Below are 17,496 nucleotides of genomic sequence, written 5' to 3'. Positions count from 1 at the left end.
ATAAAGAAAAAAAAAACAATCCCAACTATGTTCTATAAGGCTGTTTCAATTTCATTTAAAAGGTTATAGCTGACGCAATCATCTCTAGATTCTGAGAACTTGTTTGTAAGTCCGTATGTGACATCGCTAACATTTAATAAACTATGTTTCCCCTTACTCGCCCCGGCTATAGTTTCCATACATTTGGTAAACTGAACAGGTTTACTTGTGACTTCGATGAAGTTATCAATAACTCTCTCTGTGTTTTTCTCAACAACCAGTCCATTCAAGTTGCAAACTATTGGAACCTTTAGCTCGGGATCGTTTACTTTTATAATTTCCCTCAGTTCCTCTTTGATACAGTCTAGCTTGGGATGATGTGCAGCAATATCTGTTTGTAACCAGACTTTCCTAATTCGACTCTTCCACTGTTTCAAGGACACGAGCTCTTTCTGAATTTTATCTAGTGTGGCCAATTTTTCACCCAACTCTTCCCTTTCCCCACTGACAACTATTTGTTCATATCCGTTGATGTTGGCAATGTTCAGTCCAATATCATGCCCACATACCTTACAGATACTCTCGAAATCACGACTCCGAAACAATAATGCAACCATTGACCATTTCTTACCATCATCAAAGGCATTTTCCATGAGTTTTCCACGTAAATAAGCTCCACGCAAACCGCCTTCTAAGGAAACACCATCTTGTAGGACAAGTGCACTCAATTCACCAAGCGAATGTCCAAGTAAATAATCAGAACGAAGTACATCCCACCCGTGTTTTGCCTTAATTATCTCATAATTCAAGTACGTACTTAATAAGACTAATGGTTGCACAATGGATGTCCTACGAAGTTGCATTTTTATTTCATCCCCGGCTGGGTATGTTTTTGAAGAAAAGTATTCAGAAATTGGGATCTCAGGAACAATCGATTGTGCATGCTTCAATAATTCGATTATTCTGGCATTATGCGCAGTGTCCACTTCATATTGAATCAATCGAAATGAACTTTCAGAAATATTACCCTGCCCCGGACAAACTGAAGTAATAGTATTCAAAAGCGGGCGTGATGTATGTATAAAGCGCCTCAGGAGTAGCATTTGTTTTTTGCTTGTTGATTATAGAAAGAGGAGCAAGAAAAAAAAAGGTCGTCCAGCGTGTCGAAGACATAAATACAACTGGAAATTCTTCACCACATCGAGCTTTCTAGACGACTCAGCTTTTGTAGTAGTTGACCCCGCCCTTCCTGCCTTTACCCACTGCCATTGGATCCTATGCACCGCCAATATTATTTCTTGAGTAAGTTGTCCAACTTTCGATGTCTATATAAGTATCCAATTAGATAAAATATCCCTGCATTATGCTTACAAAAAAAAAAAACTAGCAATTAATATCAACCACCATCTGTTTATATACAATTTTAGGTTCTCTATGTGAAGACATTTGAGCCCAGATAATAGTCCCTGTAAGTTGTTTACCATAGACGCATCCAGAGTCCAACCCTGTGGAAAAGTCCTTGAGAGTAACTCCTCTACCTGCAGCATGTCCATAGAAAACCTTAGAGCCAATGGTCAACGTAGAGTCATTAACCTTTTCCAGTTCTTCGCTATAAAACTCATGTTGAACTTCATTCCAAACCTTGGTCCATGGCACAGACTTGACACCACCAATTTTCGTTTTTGTGTCTTCTGTTGATACATTCCAAAATGGTGGCAACAGATCTCTCATTGTTGTGACATCTTCAATTTCTTGGTTGTCAATGTCTCTATCCCACATCAATCCAGCATGTACTGCGTATCCTTGAGCAGGAAATTCAGCGTGCCGGCTTTGCTTTTTATTGTTAAATCTTGGAACAGGGCCTAAGGTCTTGATTGCTGATAAACTACTCAAAAATCTCATATGTTCAGGGGTTAGCTTCTTTGCAATTTTCATCAAATCATCAAATTTAAAGTGTTCACGCAGTGACAAATGAGAGTCTTCATATCCGTTTTTGTTCTTAAAAACAGGAGCTTGGACATTATGTAGTTGGATATACCTTTTCAGCATGGCCAAATCATGATTACCTAAAACACAATCAATATTATTCTCCATTATGTAATTGATCACGCCAATGGAATCTGGACCCTTATTGACAAAGTCCCCTAATAATAAAACATAATCCTCTTTTCCTCCATCATAGTTCACATGCGATAAAAATCTTTTCAATTCATGAAGAGACCCGTGAACATCCCCAATTAAAATCATTCTCTTCTTGGCAATTTTATTATCAAAATTAGGATCCCATTTTCTCAATTTATCTAGATGTTCACTTAGAATTGGATTACTTTCATCTAGATAATCCAAGTGTTTAAAATCAGGGATGATCTTGACCGGATCTTCCGGGTCCTCTGGCTTATCCTTTTTTTCGGCTACTAGTGGATGTAAATAAATTCCCGTACTTTTGACCATTGAAAAATCAGGTATACTTACTGCATCCGGCACCACGGATGGCAGCACAACTACCATCACATATACCAGGAAAAGAACGAATCCTGTTACCAATACCAACAACATGTACTTGATTGGTTTGCTCTTTCTTACGAATTGTGGCAAAATAGAGCCGTATTCGGTTTCGATGTAGTACTCATCATTAGAGTTAATTAATGGGGTTTGCTCGCCTGTCATTGATATATATGCACCTTGTGTTAAATAGCCTCAAGTCTTATTTTATAGGTGACAATGAAAAGCGAGATGCTTCAGGTTTTAGGCTACACGGGTTGATGTGATTAAATACAATTGTACCTATACATAAATACAGGTATATAGATATATCCTTGCCTAAATATTTTTTTAAAAAAAAAATTTTGACATATGTTTTTCCATGCACGTGGTAGATTGTGGATTAAAATATCACCATTTCAGTGGGTAAAATCAGCACTCCGGTTGCTCCGTTTTAGACCTAAGTTTTGTAAGTAACTATATACATGTACGTAATACTATAGGGTTTTTATATATTACTATTTGTCTTTCTTTTCGGTATCTTCAAAGGCATCTAGTATATTGCCATTTAGTATACTATCAAGTGAATCTGTGATTTGCTTAGTCTCCTCATCCTCAGGCATAGCCTTCAATTGCTTCTCAGCCTCATATCCTCCTAGGAAAACCTTCATTCTGCTCGTAAATTCCTTGACGTTGGAAATGTCACAATACCAGAACCCGCCTGAGATTATCATACCCATCGAGGTGACAGCTAGCAAAGACGCATGCGTGACCGCAACCATTGCATCCTTGTAGAAGTTGAATTTAGGTGGGACATGGTTATGCTGGTAGAAAGTAGGATTGTACCTTCTCTTGATGACTCCTCTATACGCAATCTTGGACGCAATGTATGTTGCCAGGGTAAAGCCGTAGAATGTCGCCATCTGGTAAAATCTTCTCTCATTGTAAGCCAACACAGCATCTGTCTTCTTAGACGGATCGCCTCTACCAAAAACCTTCCCGAAATCCATGGCGGCACGTCAAATCTGTTTTTATGTAAGTCGGAATGTAATGGTTCCAAGCGTGGTTTGCCCTATATGCTCAACCTGAGTCTCTTGTACACCTAGATGCACATTTAGTCTATAACGCAACAGAACAGCAAAAAAATGGAAAATAAAATAAAATAAAATAAAATAAAATAAAATAAAATAAAATAAAATAAAATAAAATAAAATAAAATAAAATAAAATAAAATAAAATAAAATAAAATAAATAAAATAAAATAAAATAAAATAAAATAAAATAAAATAAAATAAAATAAAATAAAATAAAATAAAATAAAATAAAATAAAATAAAATAAAATAAAATAAAATAAAATAAAATAAAATAAAATAAAATAAAATAAAATAAAATAAAATAAAATAAAATAAAATAAAATAAAATAAAATAAAATAAAATAAAATAAAATAAAATAAAATAAAATAAAATAAAATAAAATAAAATAAAATAAAATAAAATAAAATAAAATAAAATAAAATAAAATAAAATAAAAATCATCTTCGCTAATTTGGATATTCTTCTTGTCCGAAACGCAGTTAGCAAGGAGACGTGTGCATAATCTTGCATTTAATAGCGCTGCCCTGGAGAATGTTGGTGGTAGCTTGTCGATGATAGGCACTGCAACACGGCACCTAAAAAGTAATTCTGAGTTTAATGTTAATACAATTGCATATTGTGTACATTGCGAATTAACAATTCGGCATCAACAAACCCTATTATTGTTTGCAACATTTGCAGAAACCCACTTGTTTGGTTTGCCAAGCAGATTTGCGCAGTTTGTTACTGTTTTATCGCTCTTCCCATTAAGCAGCACCCTGGTCTCAATAGTCCTAAATTTTCAGTAATTGGCTATCTAGTCATATTGCGCGTTTTTGGGTGCATACACCTTAAAAGTGGTTTAAGGAAACCTGTGTTTTGGAATTGTACTTCTTTAACGCCGAACTGCACATATATGAGGTGACACATTCCATGTGGTTTCTTTTCTGCTTCAAACACGTCATTCAAGTACACGAAAAAGGAAAATACGAAAAATACAACAAAAAACGACTAGATAATATTAGCCAAATAGCTCATAAATAGGCTCCCACGAGCTTTTCCAAAAGTGGGTCTGAGGACTTGATGATCTCAACTCCGTTCTTTTCGTAAATGGCGGATGTCTCGGAATCCTTTTCCGGTTGCACAGATCTTGTTAAGTCACTCACAACATACGTGTTGAAGCCGTTCTTTTGTGAATCAATACAGGAATTCAAGACACAATAATCGTATGCAATGCCAACCGCAACAACATTGGTGATTCCCAAGTCATTTAGGTAGCTTGCACATTCTGTCTTGTGCAACCCCCAGATATCTTGGAAACAAGAGTAGTATTCCCGATCCTGTAGGTATCCCTTTAGTATCAACTTTGTTGGAGGGTCTTGTCTGTACTTGAATTCATTGAAAACGTCCAAAAATTCTTTTGGAAATTCGGATCCACTACTCTCCTGGACACAATGATCCGGCCAGAGAGTGTGAAGTTTGGCCTCTTGTTTCCCATCTGGACATGCAATGAGCTTGGTGCTGTACGGTTCTTGCTTGTGAGTGCTTGCAAATGAAATGTGGCCCTGTGGATGCCAGTCCTTTGTTGCCACCACCGTATCCCATTCATACTTCTTGTTGGTCATTAAATCAATGATAGGATTAATAATGTCCCTACCATTCTTGACAGCAAGTGATCCGTTTGGCGGAAGAAAATCTTCTTGTAGATCGATGATTAATAAAGCTGTTTTTCCCATTTGTGCTAGTTGCTTCAGTATTAGACTAAAAAGTGTTTGGGGGGAATAGGAAAGAAATAAGACCCTAAATTCTTTTACTCTTGGATAAGGGTACTCCACCAAATTTAAACCAGTTTTAGAGCATCAGATGATCACACATAGACCTAAAATGGAAATGATGTGATTTTCTACATTATTCGGTTATTCACTGAGCCTCCATTAATATATATATATTTTTTTTTTTTTTCTACAAAGAGCTTCTTTCTGAAGATAATGAAAATCAATTGCTCAGCTGGTCCATCTTTCTTTGAAACACATAGTTGGTGTTACTCTTTGAGTGCAAGAATGGAGGCGTCGAAACATGCGACATTAGAAAATATCATCAATAGTCTCTCTTCATCGGAGTTGGCACCTGAACCGACTGATTCTTTAGCAGTGGCCATACGTTCAAATGAACTTCTCAGCAAAATTGTACAACAAATGAAGGTGAGCGTTCCTTCCTTTGATGATGGAATGGAGGAACTCGCAGTTGAGCTATTAAACGTTTCTGATACTTCTACCAGGGAGGAAAATAAACTGGAGCTACTGACTGTTTTTTCCATTATCAAAATTATAAACCAAATAGAATCATTGTTGCCTCATATTTCCAAAACAGAAACGGCACACAAGATTTATATAGTTCTCTTATCTCTGGCCAACCTATTTAAGTACCATTTCCAGCTACCAGTATATCACAACAACTACGCATTCAAGAATTTTGGTAGCTTAATTGCTTGCTCGCAACTGAATGTAATTGACCCTTTCATAAAGTGTATGTCAGCTAAAGGATCTCGGTTACAGGAATTTAACAAATCTGAAAACTTAGAAAAGACATTCACATTGATTTGCATTTTGCATTGTTTCAATGAACACTTGTTTTCCTTTTTAAAATATTCAATTGTTGATGGAACCATGGGTTCTCGAATAACAGAAAGTTTTGGTTTGGAAACCTCACCTAGTACTGCCAAATATTTAACTGCTATTCCCAGTCTATTTGGTATTATGCAAAGATATAGAATGTCTTTGCTTCTTGATGAATCCACCCTGAGTACAGATTACAAGGGTACAAATTTACTCAACATCATCTTTTACTCTTCATTTCATATGTCGTTTCTACACGACTTAGTCAAAAATCTTTCTAAGATTGGGAAGATATTCAAAGATCCCCTCACCAAGGCGTCAATGATAGAATTGGCAAATGAAATGTACATTTCGAGCTCATTTAAAGACTATCTGACAATATATATCACCAGTGACTTGGGTCTATTTGCTTCAATTGATAGCTTTGTTGGTGAGGAAAATCCTGACCAACAATTGAGAGATATTTCAATATTCGTCCTCTTACATATATCTTCTCATTTTTTCCTAAATTATAGTACTTTCAGAGTAGCTGACAAAGAACTACTATTGTATCTCATTGAATACAACAACCCAAACTATTGCTCAATATTAGGTGTTTCATCGGAGGATTTGCAATCAAACTTGAACATAAATACTTTACTGCCAATATTTGAGCTAATTGATCAAAATATCAAGCTTGATTATACAAAAGAACGGGATTTTCTAAAAACATTAAAACTAGCTCTTATTACTTTAGAGTTGAATTTGGAAACTGAAGACGGCTTCATGAATTTGAATAGTTTATTAGTTGACGTGGGCTGCTCTAAAAGTATACATGCGTTGCTAGCTGTCGCTCAAACACTACTTTGCATAACCTTAAACAGCATTAACTTTAACTCAAATATGTTTAACCAAATACCCAAAGGCCTAGTTGGATCGTTGGGGATTGAATATATTCCGCCTGTTTACCGATCAGACATGTCTTTTGAGAACAACATCGATCTACAGTCTTCAAATTATGGTTCCTTATACCACACATACCAAGAGTTTGAGAACTATCCAAAGGTTATCTCCGATGATTCTATATCCTTGCTTGAACAGTCACTATTGCTATTAGTTTCTATTAAATCTAGATCATTGAGGTTCTTAAAAAAGTTAAATGCAGAGTCCAATGTCTTAAGACTACCTGACTTATTTTCTAGTGAAGTAAAGGACGAATTTACCTTGAATCAGTTTAAGCAGGGTATTTCCACAAGGGTGGGTAGCTTTAAATCAAACAAAGCGTTGAGCTATAAGCTCTTAAATAAATCAGTAACATTAGAGTTGACAGCAAATATCAGTTTGCTGATATTAGGCGAAAACTACAAATTACCTAAACTATCATTCCAGAAAGTCGACAATTCGATATCCAGATTGCTAAATGAGTTCACCTTTGATTTTATGTTGACATTCCTAATAAATTACCAAGAATTCGGGCTTCTGAATTTCTTCAAGTGTATCAGGGATTTATGTCACGAAAATTTGAGGATGATAATGCCATCAGCCATACTATTGTCCAAACTCTTCCAGGTGAAGCAAGATAACAAGTTAGATTCCTCATCGAAAACACCTGATTTCTCTTCCTCAATCGAATTAATAGCTGAAATTCTATACAACAGTGTCATAGCTAGCAATCTACTTCGTCAGTTTGTTGAGTTATTTGATGATGGCCAATCTAAACCGTTCAAGTCATTGAATAAGTTCTTAAAAGCACACCCCTCAACACTCAAGCCATCCAAAATTGTAAAAGGTACTACTATTCTAGACATTGATTACTATAAGCAGGTTCTTTATTGATTTTTTTTAATTCTTTTCTTTGTTTTTCTTTTCCTTTCTAATTTTTCTGGTTTCTATATGGAAGAAGTTTAAACGATACTAAACATACTGTTGTCTATATACAAACATAAAAAATTATACAAACCACTTTGATATAACTGCCTTTGCTTCGGTACTGTAACCATTCATTATGGTCATACTTTGTGATTCTGGTAATGTTGCCAATAAACCTTTAACCGCAGAGACCGCATTTACAGCAACATCATCAGAAATGGAGGCATATAGTAAAGCTTGAATAACACTATCCACAATTTTTGGGATTTTGGATGCAACAATCTCATGTTGTTGATTGACCAACTGGGTTAAGAAAGGATATGCTATCTTGGCAAGCTCAATATTTTGACAAATTGGCAGAAGGCTTATCCATGAATTGATTAAATCGTTCACATTTGGAATTTGGTTACCGTAGCATTGAATTATAATTGCAATAGTTGCGCATATTTGTTCTGTAGCTTCGATATTATCAGGGGCACGAGCATCTGGAATCGAGGCCATTTGAGTCAATGATGGTAGACAGGCCAATGCAAATTGGGAATATTTTGCACTGTTAATTGATTGTGCACATAAACCAACACACTTGGCTGCCATTTCACGAACCTTTGAATCAGAAGAAGAAAGAGAAGTACCAACGGGGTTCAAAAATAGATCATTAAAATCGAACGCTTGCTCACCGCCAAACTTGACTAAATCGCAAATAATTGATATTGCAAATCTGTTAAGTATAGGATTCTCATCCTTCAAGAATGCGCTGACTACTGGTGCCAATGTCATGAAAATGGGTATAGATCTTGGACCACTGTTTTCAAATACGGCGGAAATACCTTTAACGACTTCTTCTAATAATTCCTCATCGGTACAATCTTCATCGTATTCCGCAACTTCCTCATTGTAGTCATCATCAACTTCATCATGATTTGAGATTCTTTCATAAACATCAGATAAATTGCCATGTATAGACTTAGCAAGATTGACTAGTTGTGTATCATCTAGAGCTTGAGGACCCATCAAATCAAGACATTTTGATAGAGCGTAATAGTATGCAAAGAAGAGCTCTAGTGCCGGGTCTGATTCCAACTGTGAAATCAATTTGTTGGCCATTCCCTTCCAAATGGTGAAAGACTCTGTAGACTGGGATGAGCCAGTGGATTCAATACAACATTTCAACAAGGAAGGCATGGTAACTGCACACGTACCTCTGACACCGTCGTGTAAATAGAAATCAAGACCGGGAATAACAATTTCGTTTGCAATTTCAAGAACATAAGGGAAGAAAGCAGAGCCGAGTACTTCAGAATATAGTTTCAAGATTTCAATAGCAGAAGCCTTATCGTCTAGTACAGATGTATGGACTGCAATGTGTTTTCCAGACAACTGAATAACCTCGTAGTCTTCATTCTGATTGATTTCTTCCAGCTGATCCTCTTCCACTATGGAAATGTCCTGAGTTGCCTTAGCCTGTTCTAATAATGGTGGAATTACGCCAGGCAAAAACGGAACAAATGCTTTACCAATAAGCTTACAGACCCTACTCCAACCTTTTTCAAGGTATGGCTTGACTGGATCATCTTCACCTTGTAAGTTATTTTGCAATACAGTGAAAATCTCAAGTATCTCATTAGCACTTTCAGAGAATTTTTCCTTCCCAACTGCCGTGGCAATCAATGTAGCACATTCGATAGATTTCGCAATTAATGTTCTGCCATTACTGTCGACATCGGATTTCATCACAGAAACCAACAATGGCATCAAAGTATCATAGTACTTGATGAATTTATTTTCAGCAGCATCTGCAACAACAGCTATCGTAGTGATTACTTGTTCTTGGACATATCTCTTTGGAGATGATTTAAGTAAGTTTAATAGGTTATTAAGCAAATCATCAAGGTATGGTTCAACAATATCTTTAGTTGCTTCTTCACAGAAGTTGACCAATGCAGCTGCTGCATGTGTTTGGACCCTAGGAACGTTATTAGTGGATAGCATTGAGATCAAAGCTGGCAAGATCTTACCACCAGAAGTTCTTTGGATAACGCTAGCAAAATCTGTTGACATTTGGCCTAGAGCATTACAACAAGCAAACTGGACTCTTGGCTGTGGATCGTTCAGAGATGGCAACACCAAATCCAGGAGTTTTGGAATTTCCGAAATTAAGACGTCTGCACACCCTTCACTGGCAGATGACAATGCCATTAGTGCAGCTTGTCTCTCTCTCCAGTTTTGAGATTGAAGCATATGTGGTAAATATTGGAACAACGGGGTAGCTAGACATTGGCCATTCAATTTAAGAGCAACTCTATCAAGTGCCTGTCTTGCCGCATTATATTCATCTTCATCTCCTTCATCTGTTGGATCCTCCGTGTTATTCCATTCGGAACAATCATCATCATCAATACAGACTTCAGTCATCAATTTTAGGGTAATAATAACCATGGTGGTGGAGTAAGATGGTTCTCTTTTACACATATTTGGAGAAGTTTCAGAGAAAGTAGTTAACAACTCCAAAGCTGTAAGTCTTGCATTTGATTCTAAGTCTGTATTCTGAGCAACCTGTGAGCAAAAGCTAATGATTGTTTCAAACATTGGCTTAAAGATCTTTGGGGCAAGAACGACCAAGTCAATCAAGCTCTCCAAGACGGATGCTAATGCAGTATCGTTACCACTGCTCAATAACCTCGGTAAAGAGTTTAAAAGATTCGGTAATAGCTGTGATAGAACTGACCACATAGACTTAGGTAGATTTTCAAAAAAGGCAACAAATGCAGTACAAGTGGCTATTCTTACATCATCAGATTCGTCCTCAAACCCAGAGTGGAACATTTTTAGAAACGATTCATTTAGATCATGCTTACTGATTATTTGAGGAGTTGTTGCAATCATTCTGAATGAAGACTCCTTCATTGCGGCATCGTTTGAGCTAGTTGCATGCAAAACCATAGGCAATAATTCTGGCCAATCAAAGTTATCCTTAGCAACCTCTGCAATTGCGTCTGCTAATTTATGCCTGACATTCTTGGTTTGCTGTGAAGTAAATCCCTGCAATAACAAACGGCGAATTTCAACTTTTGCCGGCACTGAAATATGATCAATTTGTCTGTCAGTGACAGAGAACCCCTGATAGTTGGGAGATTTAATCGAGAAACGCCTAAATAAAACTGCTGCAAACGCACGTGTGTTCTCCTCCGCACCATTGGCTGCTTGTTCTGCCAAAAATACTAACAAAATATCAACCTTATCCCTGATGCACCATTCATTATTCAATACAAGTTCTGCTTGCTTACGATAGGCGTTGTCCGTAGATGACAACGCAGTGAGCAAGTTTCCAAGCGTCTGCTGGATATCCTCGGGAATGTTGGACATGATTGATGTAGCTCGTGATGAGGCTCTTGGGGATGCTTGTCTCTAGAAGGAAGCAAGGTAAAAGGAATCAGGTGGCTGTTGCCATGTAAGTTTACCTCATAATTTGGAAATGGAAAAAAAAAACCTTTGGAAATGCGAAATTCAGTTTTGAATTGAAAAAAAAAATGGAAAATGAAAAATAAAATTTAAAATAGGGAGAATGAAAAATAAAATGGAGAGGATGAAAAATGTTTTCTGGTGCACAGTGTAAAAGAGAGAGTTCTGGGTAATTGTGATAGAAAAAATTTTAGAAATTCAAACATTTATCGTAGTGTACTACATTTCAGTAATATATATGTATATATATACTATATATGTGAAAAGTTTTTTGACATTTAAAGATCCCTTATACTCCACACGTAAACAACATGGGTCTCGCAGGAACAAGAGTCAAGCAGAGATTTGGTATAGATCCTAGAAACACTACATGGTCTAATGACACTAGCAGATTTGGTCACCAACATCTGGTGAAGCTTGGATGGGAGCCAGGAAAAGGTCTGGGCTTGACGAACAATGCCTTGACATCACACATCAAAATCACCGTCAAGAACGACAACGTTGGTCTTGGATCAAACCTAGCAAAGAAAAGGGCCAAACAGGATGAATTTGATAGTGGGGAAAACGTACATTTGGATGTATTTCAGAGGCTTCTTGGTCGATTAAATGGTAAGGAGGAGCAAATCAACCAAGAAGTTGAAAGAAAAAGGACTGAGAGGATCATCAACGGACGTTGGGGAGTTCATTTTGTGAAGGGTGATACATTAAGAAGTACCTGGGATAAAGAAAACAGGCAGTTGGTGGATACTGAGACACCAAAAAGAAAGCGTGAAGACGATATCGATACTAAGATTACCAAGAAAAGCAAAAAGGAAAAGAAAGGAAATAAAGAGAAGAAAGAGAAGAAAGAGAAGAAAGAGAAGAAAGAGAAGAAAGAGAAGAAGGGGAAGAAAGAGAAGAAAGAGAAGAAGGGGAAGAAAGAGAAGAAGGGGAAGAAAGAGAAGAAAGAGAAGAAAGAGAAGAAGGGGAAGAAAGAGAAGAAAGAGAAGAAAGAGAAGAAGGGGAAAAAGTCAAAAGGGGACAAGATAACCAGAGAGTCCATGCTGAAGCCCAAGGCTGAAGCGTCCAATACAAGTGTTCTAGGAAGTAAAATGGCTTTACGTTCCAAATGGATCAGACAAAAACGAGCTGCAATCATGGACGAAAAAGCATTGCAGGAAATCTTCATGATCAAATGAATAAAGAGTTAAGTTGCTTGTTTATTGGACTATTTTGTTTATAAAACTAGCATTTGTATAATAATACGCATTGAACCTAGAATGCTATTTTTTCTTTTTGATAATTGTGAAAACGGTAAATCATTCAAAATAGAGTGGGGTGTATAATTTTAAGGGAAAAGAAAGTAAAGATTTTAAGAAAACAATTGTACATACTAGTATGTAAAAATAATATATCTAATGATCAGATCAAAATCATAGAGATGGAGCCGACAACAACACCACCAATTAAAGTACACAAGTACATTGATGATAGACTTGAAGCATGCATTGGGGCCTTGAGGCTAGCAGCTGCACCCTTGGAAGTTGAACTGATTGAAGAAACCGACTTGGCAGAGCCACTAGTCTTAGTCTCTGAAGAATCTTTAGCTGTGGAGCCAGAGTTAGTGAATGTTTGGCTTGCAGAGGCATTCTTTAAGATGGACGAACAAGTTGAAGCTGCAGATGACTTCACAATAGTAGCAGAGCCGGAAAAATCACAAGCGGACTTATTCTTATCTTGATCTTGATAGTACTTGTTCAAAACATATGCCAACTTTTCCTTAGGATTACAGAATGAGTAAGAACCATAAGTACCTTTCTTACCATTAGCGTTAATTTCATCACAGGAGATGTAGTTACAAACCACACCAAACAGGTCACTGTAATCACTTTCATCGACATCATCAGAAACGGTACATTCAACAGAACTTTCGACACAATCACAAAGGGATTGATCTGGAGTTGGAGGTAAGTTGGTAGCTGCGGACCAGTTCTTATCAGTAGATGGACATTGTAAAGTTTTAGCAGATGCAGAAGCTGCGGAAGCCTTTGCATAGGTTGGGCTGATGCTGCCTAATTCAGACTTCAAGTAATTGAAATCTGCCATGGTTGACACCTTGTTATCCTCAACAGAAACTAAACCGTAGTTGTTTTCTTCCTCGAAATACATGTAGACGATACCACCAGACCAAACGTCAGTCATTTCGTCACTATAAATTGTACCAACTTCGGTGAACTTTCTTGGTTGGACTTCGTTACAACCATATTCAGAAAAGAAAATCGGAACAGTTAAGTTGGAAAATTCCTTAGTTCTAGCTTCGTAACCGGACTCCTTGAAGTTGGAGTTACCACACCATTCGTACATGTTGATACCATAAAAGTCGGCTTTGATGTCATCATCACCGCACGCAAAATAATCTGCAGATTGGACCCTCGTATTAGAGTCATCGTTCGCAGAATAACCAACTGGAATATCCCTATAACCCTTATCGGAGATGTACTTCTTCATATCTCTGATTGCCGCCTTGACAAAAGGAGCAGTGTCGGTGTTTGTGGAATTAGTAATGACTTCGTTACCGGCAAAGAACCCCAAGACATTGTTGTACTTCTGCATCATATCAATGACCGAGGTGTATCTGTCATACAATTCAAGATCCCATTCTGGATCACTGGTAATGATGGATTCACCTGGAGATGACAAGTCTGCAATGACGTAAATACCAGCATCTTGCAGGGCGTTCATGCATGCATCGTGGTTGGCACTGGCATTAAGGGCATACACTCTGATGGTATTTGTGTGCAGCTCGGTCAAATATGGAATGTCTCTTTTACAACTTTCCTCGTCGGCCAATGGATCAACATACTTTGCGTCTGTGTCCAAGCCTGCAGTGTTTTGTTGGTATGCAACACCCTTGATGTAGAACTGAGAGGCATTGTTGGAGTAGAAAAACTTGTTTCCAACCACATTGATGGTAGGGAAATCGTCATTAGCAGTGGCCACTCCGCTAAAGAGAGCAGTAGATAGTAAAGCGAGAGACTTTGAGAACTTCATCTTGTCAATAGAGAACCTACAAGGGGAAAGAACAAAAGGACACAAGAAGCAAAACTGTAGAGGAAGTAGAAGAAATAAAGGAGGAGAAAAAGATACAGATACAGTCAACGTCAAGAATGACAAAAAGAAGGAAGAGAGGAGGTTGATATACAGACACGAAACTCGTGTTGAAGAGTTCAAATAGGAAAAGAAATTGGTGGACATATCTAAATGAGAGGCTGAGGTTGACCCATCAACACGATTGTGTTTTACCCGGATCTTCCATTTCCACCTTAACACAAAGGCAAACATATAAACAGAAACAAACACATATAAACAGAAACAAAAACAGAAACAAAAACAGAAACAAAAACAGAAACAAACGCGCCCCTCCTGAAAATAGCAACCGGTGATCGTGAAGGTTCAACATGCCACCACGAGTCCAAGCCCCCTTTTCTTTTTCCCCATTCTTTTCTTTCCCCCCACAGAGAAAGCCAGGGCCCAGACTCCCTCTTCGGCACGCGCTATTTATAGCCCGGGCTGCCTGTTTGGGCAGGCGCGCGCTCCGCGTTTTCTGTTTCCCCATCGGGAAAGGACCGCCAAAAGAAAAACGCCCCCTATTTCTTTAGGGAACGTCACAATTACGGACATATAGTGTATAGATTTGCATTAGAGATATACCACTTTGTTCCGAGTACATATGGGTAAACAAGGAGAGTCTAGATCGAGAGTCACTGAATACATGTCTAAACCGATCATTGGTTGATGGGTAAGGAGAGGTTAACGTGTCTACTAGAGTAGGTAATAATTGACAAGAGGTTATAAAGTATGCGTCAATTGCCCCTGATGTGTAGTTTGACGTTAGTCCTTTTTTCATTCATTTAAGGTATTTAATTCTGACCTTTTTTTTTTTTTGATATTTTGGAAACGTAATATAATTAAACATCTAAACTATACTATATTACTATACTATATTGTCATACTATATTATGATAGTATAAATAAGTTGTTCTAATAAAGGAGAGAACAAAGGAACGGGAAAATCCATATTTTTTGAAGTGTGTTTAAAAAAAAAGTCTTAATAGCTGGACATACTAGGGCATCATAATAACAATGCTGCAATGACACCAAAGAATCCGAAAATGGACGAGGATGAACGGACAGCATCTGCTGCACCTTTACTGGTGGAGGAAATTGAGGAAACAGAAGTGGAGGTGGACTTTTTGTCGTGTTTATCCTTGGATTCTGATGAAGATGAGCTGGAGTCGTTAGCAGTGGATGTTGCAGTGGTTTCAGTAGCACTGTTGTTTACGCTGACACCAGTAACTGAACCCAATCCAGAAGTGCCTGCAGCAGAAATCATGGACGAGCACGTGGACGCAGTAGTACCTTTAACAAGAGTTGCTGATCCGGAGAAATCGCAGGCTTGAGAGCTTTCGTCTTGTGCCTTGTAGTACAAGTCTAAAACAAAGGAGAGCTTATCCTTGGATGAACAGAAAGAGTACGCACCATAGGTACCTTTCTTACCATTGCCGTTGATACCATCACAGTCGATTTGACCACAAATGTATGAGAATAGATCTTCATAATCGTCTTCATTGACGTCATCGACAACAACACATGATAATGATTTGGACATGCAGTCACAAACAGCTTCGTTAGGAGTTGGTGGTAAAGAGGTTGCTGCCATCCAGTATTTGTTGGTGGTTGGGCATGCTAATGCAGTAGTTGAAACGTCACTTGCCTTTGCGCTGGTTGGGTGAATTGCATTGATTTCAGATGAGTAGTACTTGTAATCCGCCATGGTGGAAACAGTACTATCGTCAACAACAGAAACTAGACCATAATTGTTGACTTCTTGGTAATACATGTAGACAATACCACCAGACCAAACGTCGGTCATTTCATCGCTGAAAAGAGTTGCAATCTCGGTGAACTTTCTTGGTTGGACTTCGTTACAACCATATTCAGAAAAGAAGACAGGAACAGTCAAATTAGAAAATTCCTCAGTTCTGTCTTCGTAACCGGACTCCTTGAAGTTGGAGTTACCACACCATTCGTACATGTTGATACCATAAAAGTCGGCTTTGATGTCATCATCACCACACGCAAAATAATCTGCAGAGTCAACTCTTGTATGTGCGTCATCGTTTGCAGAATAACCAACTGGAATATCCCTATAACCCTTATCGGAGATGTACTTCTTCATATCTCTGATTGCCGCCTTGACAAATGGCGCTGCATTGGAGTTGGTGGAATTTGTGATCACTTCATTACCGGCAAAGAAACCCAAGACGTTATCATATTGCTGCATCTCATCAATAACAGAAGTGTATCTGTTGTATAATTCTAGATCCCAGTCTGGACTGGTTGAGGTAATAGCCAGAGTAGGCTCTGCTAAATCGGCAATGATATAAATGCCTGCATCTTTGAAAAGGCTCATACATGCATCATGATTGGATTCAGTGTCTAAAGCATAAACTCTCAAGACGTTGGTATTAAGGGCAGTTAAGTATGGTAAATCTCTCTTACATGCTTCTTCGTTGGCTAATGGGTCAACAAAAGATGTGTTATCATTTGCTGAAACATCACTTTGATATGCAATACCTCTGATGTAAAACTGAGATTGATTGTTGGAATAAAAGAACTTGTTTCCGACAACTTCGATAGTTGGGAAGTCATCTGCCTTAACGACATTGGATAAACATCCAAGAACAGCGAGTGCGACACCTGAAGCCTTATTGAATAACATCTCCTCACCTGAAAACGAAAACTACGGGGGCCTGTTGACTAGTGATAAGTAAAATCTCCAGAAACTATTACAAACCATAAATTCATTTACAAAGCAAACTTCACCACAAAACTTATACCATGGAAACAGCAACTAAATTTTTGTCCAATTAGCGGAAAAACAGCAATTTCCGCACCTTCAAAAAAACACAAGTTTTTTTTTTCTTCATCACCAGCGCGTTTTTTGATTACATTTTGCCCAAAATGGCAATTCCCTTTACCCCAGCCTCGTTTCATGGT

At 37.8% G+C, this 17,496-nt stretch overlaps 10 protein-coding genes across 10 annotated transcripts; 2 read left to right on the top strand and 8 right to left on the bottom strand.

Moving 5' to 3' along the window:
- Positions 1-32: 32 nt before the first annotated feature.
- C5L36_0B08570 (uncharacterized protein) lies at positions 33-1,082 on the bottom strand (the record flags this gene model as incomplete). Its single annotated transcript, XM_029465230.1, has 1 exon — positions 33-1,082. One exon carries the CDS (start codon positions 1,080-1,082, stop codon positions 33-35), a length of 1,050 nt encoding a protein of 349 aa, XP_029321089.1.
- A 280-nt stretch (positions 1,083-1,362) lies between these two features.
- Positions 1,363-2,646, bottom strand: C5L36_0B08560 (uncharacterized protein; the record flags this gene model as incomplete). Its single annotated transcript, XM_029465229.1, has 1 exon — positions 1,363-2,646. One exon carries the CDS (start codon positions 2,644-2,646, stop codon positions 1,363-1,365), a length of 1,284 nt encoding a protein of 427 aa, XP_029321088.1.
- A 332-nt stretch (positions 2,647-2,978) lies between these two features.
- C5L36_0B08550 (uncharacterized protein) lies at positions 2,979-3,470 on the bottom strand (the record flags this gene model as incomplete). Its single annotated transcript, XM_029465228.1, has 1 exon — positions 2,979-3,470. One exon carries the CDS (start codon positions 3,468-3,470, stop codon positions 2,979-2,981), a length of 492 nt encoding a protein of 163 aa, XP_029321087.1.
- A 104-nt stretch (positions 3,471-3,574) lies between these two features.
- Positions 3,575-4,066, bottom strand: C5L36_0B08540 (uncharacterized protein; the record flags this gene model as incomplete). Its single annotated transcript, XM_029465227.1, has 1 exon — positions 3,575-4,066. The coding sequence occupies one exon, from the start codon at positions 4,064-4,066 to the stop codon at positions 3,575-3,577; it is 492 nt and encodes a 163-aa protein (XP_029321086.1).
- A 503-nt stretch (positions 4,067-4,569) lies between these two features.
- C5L36_0B08530 (uncharacterized protein) lies at positions 4,570-5,271 on the bottom strand (the record flags this gene model as incomplete). The annotated part of the gene is made up of 1 exon (XM_029465226.1): positions 4,570-5,271. One exon carries the CDS (start codon positions 5,269-5,271, stop codon positions 4,570-4,572), a length of 702 nt encoding a protein of 233 aa, XP_029321085.1.
- A 252-nt stretch (positions 5,272-5,523) lies between these two features.
- Positions 5,524-7,965, top strand: C5L36_0B08520 (uncharacterized protein; the record flags this gene model as incomplete). The annotated part of the gene is made up of 1 exon (XM_029465225.1): positions 5,524-7,965. One exon carries the CDS (start codon positions 5,524-5,526, stop codon positions 7,963-7,965), a length of 2,442 nt encoding a protein of 813 aa, XP_029321084.1.
- A 114-nt stretch (positions 7,966-8,079) lies between these two features.
- C5L36_0B08510 (uncharacterized protein) lies at positions 8,080-11,361 on the bottom strand (the record flags this gene model as incomplete). Its single annotated transcript, XM_029465224.1, has 1 exon — positions 8,080-11,361. One exon carries the CDS (start codon positions 11,359-11,361, stop codon positions 8,080-8,082), a length of 3,282 nt encoding a protein of 1,093 aa, XP_029321083.1.
- Positions 11,362-11,768: 407 nt separating this feature from the next.
- On the top strand, positions 11,769-12,635 carry C5L36_0B08500 (uncharacterized protein; the record flags this gene model as incomplete). Its single annotated transcript, XM_029465223.1, has 1 exon — positions 11,769-12,635. One exon carries the CDS (start codon positions 11,769-11,771, stop codon positions 12,633-12,635), a length of 867 nt encoding a protein of 288 aa, XP_029321082.1.
- Positions 12,636-12,858: 223 nt separating this feature from the next.
- On the bottom strand, positions 12,859-14,778 carry C5L36_0B08490 (uncharacterized protein; the record flags this gene model as incomplete). Its single annotated transcript, XM_029465222.1, has 1 exon — positions 12,859-14,778. One exon carries the CDS (start codon positions 14,776-14,778, stop codon positions 12,859-12,861), a length of 1,920 nt encoding a protein of 639 aa, XP_029321081.1.
- A 790-nt stretch (positions 14,779-15,568) lies between these two features.
- C5L36_0B08480 (uncharacterized protein) lies at positions 15,569-17,218 on the bottom strand (the record flags this gene model as incomplete). Its single annotated transcript, XM_029465221.1, has 1 exon — positions 15,569-17,218. One exon carries the CDS (start codon positions 17,216-17,218, stop codon positions 15,569-15,571), a length of 1,650 nt encoding a protein of 549 aa, XP_029321080.1.
- Between the last annotated feature and the right edge of the window lie 278 nt (positions 17,219-17,496).

Source organism: Pichia kudriavzevii, chromosome 2 (assembly GCF_003054445.1).
Source record: "Pichia kudriavzevii chromosome 2, complete sequence".
Taxonomy (NCBI): domain Eukaryota; kingdom Fungi; phylum Ascomycota; class Pichiomycetes; order Pichiales; family Pichiaceae; genus Pichia; species Pichia kudriavzevii.
The sequence above is the reverse complement of the archived record's forward strand: the minus strand, read 5'-3'. Positions and strand labels throughout refer to the sequence as shown.